The 10721-nt window shown below is 36.9% G+C and overlaps 1 protein-coding gene and 1 non-coding gene across 2 annotated transcripts; one reads left to right on the forward strand and one right to left on the reverse strand.

Annotated features, from left to right (window-relative positions):
* The first annotated feature begins 6817 nt into the window (after positions 1 to 6817).
* trnaq-cug (transfer RNA glutamine (anticodon CUG)) lies at positions 6818 to 6889 on the forward strand. The gene has a single exon. It is a non-coding gene; the product is annotated as a tRNA-Gln (tRNA).
* Positions 6890 to 7325: 436 nt separating this feature from the next.
* exosc9 (exosome component 9) lies at positions 7326 to 10489 on the reverse strand. The gene is made up of 12 exons (XM_077718744.1): positions 10268 to 10489; positions 10031 to 10125; positions 9543 to 9662; positions 9352 to 9454; positions 9144 to 9281; positions 8923 to 9005; positions 8555 to 8687; positions 8378 to 8466; positions 8145 to 8291; positions 7910 to 8061; positions 7743 to 7821; positions 7326 to 7569 (listed from the first exon to the last, which is right to left on the reverse strand). The coding sequence occupies exons 1-12, from the start codon at positions 10331 to 10333 to the stop codon at positions 7461 to 7463; spliced, it is 1314 nt and encodes a 437-aa protein (XP_077574870.1). The 5' UTR covers positions 10334 to 10489; the 3' UTR covers positions 7326 to 7460.
* Positions 10490 to 10721: the final 232 nt, after the last annotated feature.

Consider the following 10721-nt stretch of genomic DNA (forward strand, 5'->3'; position numbering starts at 1 on the left):
AAAAAAATCATTATTGCTGTTTTAGTTCAGTTTGTTGATATGCGGGGAGACATTATTTGTATAGACCCACAATGTTTCTTTTTGCCACAAGTCAGACGTTTAAAAGGAAGTAGGGATTAAGCACTTGACTTGTTAGTACAAGAACAAATCCGTGAAACAACCACTAATTCTGTTTCTAAATACACTACAATCCGTTTAAAAAAAAGAAGAAAAAACTATAACATTTTGCTTTTCAACAAGCAATGAACATTTGGAATGTATTCTGTACTCATTTTTACATAATTTTCATCTGCTACTACTACAACTTGAGACGGGTAAAATGCTTTAAGCAGTGGAAAAAGCAAATATGCATGATTACATTCATGTCTTCAGTAACACTAAGTTTATTTAAGTAGCTTTTGATATTGGATGTGTATACAGATGCCAAGTATTATAATTGTACTGAATTTATCTCGAGAACTTGTTAAATTTTGCTTTCTTACTAGTGCCTATTTAGATAAGATGTTAATTTTTGAGTTTGGATTTTTCACAATATTCTGTATTGTGAATAAGTTCTGTTCTACTTAGCCAGAAATGTTAGCTGTGTTTGCGCACGGTTACTTGAGAACTTGGACCACCACATCATCTTGTCATAGCTTGCATAACACATGTCGTCGTTTCAGGAAATATGAGTGTTTGGTCTACGCACGGGGCACCGTTTTGACCTCCTATGGGATGAAACACTTTCTACTATACATACATACCAAATAGAACGTTATTTCTTCAAGTTGTCAATTTAGTCAAGGTTTCGCTAAAATTATGGTTTGTTTCTGATGCCTCTTGTGACGATTAAAAAACACTTCAAATGACACATCACTAGCAAATTTAATAATTATGTTTTTACAATATGGGACAGTCCATAATCTTTTTTTTTTTTTAAATCCCAACTCTGAGAATGTAAGTCTCATCTCATTTTCCTAACCGCTTTATCCTCACTGGGGTGCTGGAGCCTATCCCAGCTGACTTCGGGCCAGAGGCGGGGGACACCCTGAAACGGTGACCAGCCAATCGCAGGGCACAAGGAGATGGACAACCATTCGGACTCACACCCATACCTAGGGGTAATTTAGAGTGTCCAATCAGCCTACCGTGCATGTCTTTGGAATGTGGGAGGAAACCGGAGTACCCGGAGAAAACCCATGCAAGCCTGGGGAGAACATGCAAACTCCACACAGGTGGACCAACCTGTATTTAACTTGTTTGTCTACTTGACTTTGGTGCAGGTAGGTTAGGATCGACTCCCACTCAGAGACGATGTGATTGTGAGTGTGAATGGTTGTCTATCATTGTGTACCCAACAACTGATTGGTGACCAGTCTAGGCTGTAATGCGCCTTTCACCCAAAGTCAGCTGGGAAAGGCTACAGCACCCTGTGACTCTGATGTGGGCAAGTAGTGCCGAAAATGATTGATAAAATGTTGGCACAGAATACATTTATGATTTTTGTGTATTGCATGAAATAAGCACTGCTTTTATCACCTGAACAAATCTAGTTATGTACTTGAAGCCAACATTCAACTGTCAAGTTGTTCAGTTGCATAACAACAATCTGCAGCTGCCTGATAAGACTGCTTCTTTTTTTCAGTCTTGTCAAACTCTTTTATTCACCACTATAGGGAAGAAACGGGGGTGGGGGAAAAACAATCAAACATATGGATTCCCCAAAACGGCCAAGAATAAACTGAAGACAGCATTAGACAAGATCGGCAGCTGTTTCATTCTGCGCCGTCTTCTAAGGAGAAGGATTGCATGGAAAATACACCTCTTACTTTACTTTCACCCTATTTTTAACTAGTGGATGCAATCAACAAACGCCTCCGATAAAGAGAAGCCAGCTCAGGTTTCACAGCATCTGCTGCTGCAGCTCCTCAGTTTATGTCAGCCATTTTCGGTGAAGACCTTTTTCTCAGAAAGGAACTTCCACACAATATCAGATCTATGTATTCTTTCCAGGTGCAGTGACACACTCAGGAAACCCCGGCCCCAATTCGAACTTAGTGGTAGCTACTTTAGTGCTGACCTGACAAAATTCATTTGGGTCAGGGGGATGAATATCTGACTCAAGTGCAAACTGAAAGAGCCTGTCTCATACTAGTCTACCACAAAGAAAAACTAAGAAAATTTAGCTATAAAAACACTAAAGCGAAGGTGTCCAAACTATAAGCCACAGGTCAGCTATGCTATTATTTATTTATTTATTGATATTTATTGATTATTTATTTGTTGTAGTTATTTGTGCACTTTGTGGTGAAGATTTAAATCTCATTATACTTGTATAACGACATTAAAAGCATTCCGTTCCATATTGATGGTTTAACTTAGAGCACAGGTGTCAAAGTGGCGGCCCGGGGGCCAAATATGGCTCGCCGCATCACTTTGTGTGGCCCAGGAAAGTAAATCATGAGTGCCGACTTTCTGTTTTAGGATCAAATTAAAATGAAGAGTATAGATGTATATTAAATTTCCTGATTTTCCCCATTTTAAATTAATAATTGACATTTTTAATCATTTTTTTCTGTTTTTCGTTCAAAAATCATTTTGTAAAATCTTAAAATATATTTAAAAAAAAAGCTAAAATAAACATTGTTTTAGATCTATAAAAAAACTGAATATTCAGGGCTTTTGATCCAGTTCTTTTAATCCATTTATTAAAAAAAAATCGAAATATTATATTTAAAATGGTCCCGCAAACCAACCCGTGTCTGACACCCCTGGCTTGAAGTATACAATTAACTAATAACCACATCCATGCTTGTGATGTGTATATATGATACAGTAGCACAATAATCAACAAATTTTAAGTCACATTTCACCGTAAAAAGAGCCAAAGCAGAAGGAGGAAAGAGCCTTATGTAGTTCTGGAGCCACAAGTTGTAGCCCCCCGTCAACTGGCAAAGACACACAAATGTTGACGAGATTCCAACAAGTCATCAGGAATGTTATTCACTTCCCTGACTTCAGCTCAGGCAGCAAGGGTCAATTTCCTGACAGTGTGAATGCAAGTGTGAACAGATTTCTAAATGAAAGGTTTTCATTTTATGTGAAAAAAATGGACCTATATAAACTGGTTTCAGAGAAAGAACGTGTGTTGTCATTAGAGAAAGTCAGGCTCATATAACTTGCAGTTATAACATGAAACTATATCTAGAGACAAGTGTGTCTCTGGGCTGAGACAGAGAGAGATTGCAGGCATTTCCTAAATGTTGCTTTAATGTGTGCAATGATTTATCGCCTTCAATCTGAATGTGCATCATATTCATTTGACTTTGTAATGTATATTGCAATTAATGCATTTTATACAGTAATGTGATTTCTTTTTTTATAGTATATATATCTCATGCCCTCACTTTGGTATTCATCCCCCTGACTGCTGTTATGTAATGTGTTTTCAAACTTAGTAAGACACTTTTTTCTTTACATACACATTCACAAATAGCCTTGTGGTTAACATTTTTGTGTCAGTTTTCGATGGGTCTATTACAGGGGGTCAGGAACCTTTTTGACGAAGAGAGCCATAAACAATTGATATTTTTAAACATTATTCCTTGAGAGCCATACTCAGAATTTAAAAGTAAAAATACATGAAAATGTGAGCATTTATTATTCATTTCACTACTTTGAAAGTAAAAAAAAAAGACTGGATTCTTTTGAGAACATTATTTCACTGTTGCTAATCAATGAGTATCAATGAGAGGATGCATGCAGAAGAGTCTAATGAAGAAAAAATATGATTTAAAAATGTGCTAGAGATAGTTTCGGCGACACAGTTAAGTCTCTCACTAGCGGTTCCCATATTTTACCACACATGTTCGCGAAGAGCCATATACACCCATCAAAAGAGCCACATATGGCTCCAGAGCCATAGGTTCCCTACCCCTGATCTATGACTTCCTACTCTAATTGGACACACACTAAGGGGATGAATTGTTAATAGGTGTAAGTGTAACTTTCTCCATTGTTTCCTGCAATCTGCAAGCGACAACATTAGGGTCCACCCCGCTTTTCGCTCAGCTGGGATAGACCTCAAATTAGCCCTTACACTAATAATGAGATACATTATGTAACATTAACAGTACTCGTATCACATTAGTCTTCAGCTTTATTTAATTTCCTTTTGGTAAATTTGAGGCTACAATTACAAATAGTTGTTGTTTTTAAATTTAGACAAGAGACATTCGATGATCTCATGCCTGTTAATCGTGAGTGGTGGTTCTGAAATATCACCCACTCATTCGTTCATATGAGATTTGACATATGAGTCATTCCAAGGCTTTCCTGGAAAGGACACCATGTCACTCATGGTATCGTCTCTATAGTCAGGGACCCTTTAAGAGCAAATATTTATATTCATCTCTACTCTGTCCTTTTTCTTCTGTATCACTTTAGATAAAAAAAACATGATTGTCTTTATTTACAAAACTGATTATAAGGGTAAACGTAAACATCTACTGTTATTTTTACGTTTTTTTCAAATACTTTTTTGGTGGTGTCTATCCAGTTTCCTGTTTGTGTTGACTTTGGCACCATGCCATTGGCCCCTACTTTGACAATTCAAACAAACTTCCAGGAGTTGGTAAAACAAGGTGGCTTTTCATTAGCCTGTTATGTCTCCTACGACTTAGTAATACCATTTTTTTCTGGAATATAAATACATTACAAGTAAATGTTCAGCAGTATGAACTACGGTAAAACTGCCCTACAATTGGATGACTGCCAATTCAAATTAAACCCCCGTCTATGACCCTTGTGGTGCGGAAAATGAATGAATGAATGAATTTTTTCACTTGTTTTACTCTTTCCCAATGATCCCGTAGCAATGCACTTTTTGAATTTTAAAATCAAGAGCAGTTATAATCCTGCATTTATTTTTATCAACAGGTTATTAGAATTAATATTCAATGTCATTAATACATAGACAGTTGTCTGTACACACTTGGCTTTGTACCTGTGGTGTCTAGTAAAGTTTTTTTTTTAAAACAATATATTGGAATAACCAGAGAAAACAAGTAAAAATCCACTTTGGAATTTGGGAACTGTTGGGGTCGCCCCCTGAGGAAGGTACCCTCAAGGCAATGTTTTTGCATAACCCCTGTATATGTATCATATCTATTATGGATTAAATTGTGTATAGCTTCAGTATTCTAGAGCCAAGTTTCAAATTGGATTTCTCCTTGAGCGACTAATCCAAGGTTGTTATTATTCTTCTATCATGAAGATACTATACAAGGGGGTTGCCACTAGTCTGTGATAGTACATGTGCTGCTTTGACCAGTACTTTTCCACTCACTGAGCCATGTGTCTACATGTGAGTGTGAGTATGCACGTGTGTGGGGGGGGGGGGGGGGTGAATTCTGAGGCAAACATATGAACAAAGCTGTTTTACTTACAAGTATGTGTAGGGAAAGTTATGTGAAGTGAGTTGCAAGGCAAGATTGCACAAGAATTAAGTTGAGCCAGCATGACCAAAGTGTTGTTTTTTCTGAAGTACCATCCATCAAAAAGACGTGTGGCTACAAATACTTTTTTTGTTTTGTTTAAGGACTATCATGGTGCATGGTTTTAGGTGTTCTATTATTACCAACATTGGTTCTCAAAATTTTAAAACGTCCACATTTTTGCACGATTAGGATAATCTGGTTTAAAACCACATTCTGGGATAGGTTTTTTTTCAATGTACATGTCATCAACTATCTTTCTTGGTATTGCAAATATTTGAGTGCTTTGTGCAGTGATGATTATCACATTACAGAAAAAGAAGAACAGAGCTATTGGCAACCGTTCTTTAAGCTCTGAAAAGTAATATGATACAGTCTATACATTTTTTCGGTACTAATTTTTTATATGCATGCAGACTCGTTAAGAATAACAGAAGATTTAACGATAATAGTAACATTCAAATGTCATCCAGAGGTGTGTCTGTTAATTAAGATAATTACACATTTCAAACAGATACAATTTGAAAAAAAAAGTCAATTGCCCCTTGGAGATTGACATGTTATGTACAGTCAGTTATTTTAATTGCATGAATATTACAAAAATGTATGCGAACCAGTACACTACTAATTGCCATACTTTTCTTTGTCATTGCCAAATTTGACAAAGATCAAATGGACAGTTAAAAATGTTTCCTGTTCACCCAATTCGCATGCAATTGATATATTTTAACATTAGGTGAATATGGATTTAATGACTATTATTTACCATTGAGTGAATATGTGATTTTCTAAACCATTCAACCAATCTTATTGAAATTTAATGTTATTGCCACTTATAAAATAAACAATAACTGCCAATTATTGTGGGTATTGCTTGAGAAATGGGAGAAATATTGCCAAATTTCAATTCTCATAATGGATTGACTTTTCTTATAGTCTACAATGAAAGTAGTATCCCTGTGTTTTGATGACTCAAGGACAAATCAGAGCAAAATTAATATAAATCTGAGATAGTGCACTGTTATTTGATAAAAGTTGTGAAAATAGGAATAGGGGGTAAGGGTTTACTATATAAATAAATAAGATATACTGTCACGCTGGCTAAATAGCCAGCCGTATGGGGCCATGTAGACTATTTGGCCTGTTGCCGGCTAAATAGCCCCTGCCGCTCCTAGAAATTTGTTAAAGACTGCTAAATATAAAAGAGACATGTTTTTTTTTTATTTGGACAAACATCAGTAGTGCAAATCACATAGATCCCACTCTAATTCTTTACGCCGGCGTTTCAGGTTGAGTCAGACAGACACTATATGTACTCAACTGAAGCGTGGTGACGTAGCCAAGGTTCCATGGTGTAATGGTTAGCACTCTGGACTCTGAATCCAGCGATCCGAGTTCAAATCTCGGTGGAACCTGCTCAGGCTCCTATTTTTTTGCCATTTATTTCTAAAGAGAGATTTTCATGGGAATGATGTTTAACTCGTTTTTACAATCTTTTATGCATTGCACTATAAATTAAAAGTAGTGCCATATTCCTATAACTAATGGGTGTTGAAGTAATATTGCCATAGATTGGCAATCTAATATTTGTTTCTATTTTTTTTTCATAAAACATCTAAGAGGCCTCATTTGTGCCTATTTTAAATCTGTTAAACTACGTTAATTGTAATGTAACTGCACTTATGGAACACAGGTATATTGTGCATTAAGGGGGGGGTGTACTCTCATGTGCATGTTTTCATATCTGTATTTTTATACAAACTAATCAAATATCAGGATAGGATTTCTAACCCACCCCACGACCTTTGTAAGGATAAGCGATTTGGAAAAGTAATTAACAAATACAAGGACTTCACTATGAAAAGTAATTCAAACATATTTATATAAAAATGTTTCCAAAGCTTAACTCATCCTTCAAATCAGTACCCACAAAATTAACTCCAATTTTTTTTAAAAAAATGTTGAGTGCCCTCAAAGCACAGAACATTAACTCAGTTTATTAAAGTAAAGCAATGATAAAGAAGAATTTCTCATTTTTTTGTGCAGTTTCTTTGACGCTGCTGACTCCTTTGGGCAGGATTTAGAACTTTTTTTCCTGTCAGCGAAAAAAAAAACATATATGAGATGCAAGTCTTGTGTACAAGCTGCTAAAATGTAGAGTTGTTGTGACATAAAACAATTGAGACAAATAAAATCATATTCAAAAAGACAACAATATAATATAAGCCAGAGAAGTCCAAGCTTGCTATGACCACACAGGAAAGTTACTTTTGAACTTTTTCCACTGGCTCCGCTTCAAGTATGACCACTTCTTCCTCTTCACTGTCAGATATCTCAACCACGTCAGCTGGAATCAAATATGCCATTCATTAATTTGCTTTACGGACATACAAATAGCAACAGCATTTAAACTGATGAATGCAAATCTTCCCTACCTTTCACCTGTTTTTCTACCACTTCCATAACTGTTTCTTGATCGTGATCGCTTTTATATTCTTCCTCTTCATCCTCTTCCAGTCCCCAGCTGTTTTTGACCCCTTGGCCAACTTGGCCTATGCCCGGGAGGGGCACCACCACTGACTGACTTCTAGTTATTATTTTGTTAAGGTTCCAAAATAGTAAAGAGAAAAAAAAGAAAAGCATTTGAGTTTTACATCAGATGTAAGATACGTCTCAGTGGGGTCTTCGGCCTGCACGACAACGTCACTGGCTCCAACTTTCGCATCTGTCATTTCGACTGACGTCTCCTCCTTTTTCATAGCAGTAATTCTCTCCTGAGCCATTGACTCGGCAAAGCCAAATTTGCCACCTGACTTCCTGAAAAATGGTTTGGAATGATCATTAAAAAAAAAAAGAGCTGGACTTTCATTATTGAACACTCAACTAGATGATGGCCAACTCACCGTGCCATTCTGTCATTCTCCAGAGCTTTAGTGATGAGTTCTGTGATTTCGGACACTTTGACGCTGGCTATTTTACTGCATCTCATTACCTTTAATGGAACAAACATCATTTTTCCATTCTTAATCCAAGTTATCATTGTAAAAAGTTAAAAATGATAGAAAATACTAATAACATACCTGTTCTTTGAGTAACATGATGCCACCACTCGATTGGATGGAACATATTTCTCTATGCTTGTTCATTGCAATCATCAGCAAGCCATCCATTACACGCTCCTCCCGTTCACTTGGATCTACAAGAAGATAGGTCCTGCACAGAAAGTTCATTGGTGTCAAACATACGGCCCGTAAGAATACCCTCGGACCATCTCGCCCTATTCCAAACTCACAACAATTGCAAGGCCAACCTTAAGACCACCATATAACATTCTATTAAGTACAATATATTGTGTCTTTTAGACAAGCTGAAAGAATAAGTTCATGACATATAAAACACAGATTGTCTCTCTAACAATCTGTGTTTTATATGTTGAAGCCTGACTTACCCTTGCTGGAAAAAAGCAAAGCTGACAGTGATGGGCATGTGGTAGATACTTAGAGGAATTGGATCTCTTTCTTCTGTACTATACTGGAAGACCAAAAAGATTCAATTGCAGCATATGCATATGCAAACAGAAGACAGGTCAACTCATTCACCCCCAGAAACAAAGGATTTTTGACAATTAAACTCATAGGATATACATTGCAATGTCTATTTTGAACTCACCACAGTGACTTCATCTCCCTGGATTCCAACATCGGGCCTCCTGAAGTGGCACAGAGCAGCGATTGCAACAATGCTGGTGGCATCCTTCAGGTTCCCATCATGATTAAGTATGTGTACATCCACCCGAATTTCCCAGACCTGCTCATCCAAATGTAGTACTGTCATCATTCCGAAAGTCTACTTATATTTTTCAACTGTTGATTTGTACCTTTTCCCCAGACACGACACACAAGGACTCTGTATCGATGCACTTGGAGTTCCTTAAGCATCTCTCTAGCTGTCGATTTAGCTTCACTGACATCTCTGATTGTCTTTGGAGAAAGAAAACCACACATTTGTATGGAAAAAAAACTGTAGAGGCACTCCAACAGCTGTAGTAAGTCTAAGTTTGTTCTTCACCTGCTTTGCTCGAATGTAGGTGAAGCCATGGGTGACAGTTCTATATTGAAGAACATGATTCCCTCATTTGGCCGGTTCTCCTTCGGGGCCACCAGCGCACAGGATACTTGGGCCATGACCCTGTTTAATGACAAGACTTTAACACTTAAACATTGAGGTACGTATTGTAATGTGTTTTCAAGATTAGCGTGGTGGCGGTTGTTCTTTTTTACTATTTTAAAAGCTCTGGGTAGTTTGAACCATCCCTCGAATGGGTCACTTTATAAACTTTGTAAGCATGTACTGTATGAGCTGTTATTTCTCCTTGTGTTTCCAGTTTAAATTCAGGGTATAACAGTAACTTTTGACAGATTTGTAGACTTCTGGTACCAAGATGTGCCTTTCATTTTATATTGGGAGTCAATAGTGGAAGAAACGTTTACAACAATACAGTGATGGTTGAATTTTAAGATACAATAACAGTTTAAGAGTATCTAGTGTGTATTCACCTTGTTTTGCCCAGTTCCACAAAGCAGCATCCAAAGTCAGTTCCAAACATGATCTTTAACTTTCTGTAGTCATACGTCTGACGTCCATCTAACCGCTGTAGGAGGAACATTGCTTAACATGACTTAATTTATACATTAATGGATATAAAGTTATTGTAATACAGTATATATTCATAACCATTTCCAATGTTTTGATCAGCAGCAGATAGCATTTCCAAATGAGAGAGCAGTACTTACTTTTTTCTCTTGGATAGCTTTCAGCAAGAAATCTCTTTCACAATTTGACAACGGCGTCTCCTTCATTTTTGCGTTAATAGTTTACGAGTGATCTTAAATTTAAGAAAGGATGATTTGCACATGCATGCTGTGGCCAAAATTGTACTGTAAACTTTAACCCGGAAAAAAACTAAGTCACGCCTCAACGGGCCTGTAGAAGGCGCTAGATGCGCATATGTGCTGTTAGCCAAACGGAAAGTCGTTACCACTTGTCGGTCATTTTGTGGCAGTGCTGTTAGCTGAACACAACATTATATTTTATGGAGCCAGCACTTTAATTGTTCAATTTTCAACCGCCTTAGTTTTTCACCAACTTCAGAGATGCATTAAATGATTAATTACACACTTAAAATGTCGATTCAAATTATTTAGCAATAACACAAAATAGGAATAATCAGAAATACATATCTACATT

The sequence above is a fragment of the Stigmatopora nigra genome, chromosome 6 (assembly GCF_051989575.1).
Source record: "Stigmatopora nigra isolate UIUO_SnigA chromosome 6, RoL_Snig_1.1, whole genome shotgun sequence".
Lineage (NCBI taxonomy): Eukaryota > Metazoa > Chordata > Actinopteri > Syngnathiformes > Syngnathidae > Stigmatopora > Stigmatopora nigra.

Coding starts and splice junctions, on each gene's coding strand:
- exosc9 (XM_077718744.1), bottom strand. CDS start 10,333: ATGAAGGAGACGCCGTTGTCAAATTGTGAAAGAGATTTCTTGCTGAAA. Junction 8,688..8,922: donor TTTGCTTTTTTCCAGCAAGG/GTAAGTCAGGCT, acceptor CTTTCTGTGCAG/GACCTATCTTCTTGTAGATC. Junction 7,570..7,742: donor CCAGTGGAAAAAGTTCAAAA/GTAACTTTCCTG, acceptor TTTCGCTGACAG/GAAAAAAAGTTCTAAATCCT.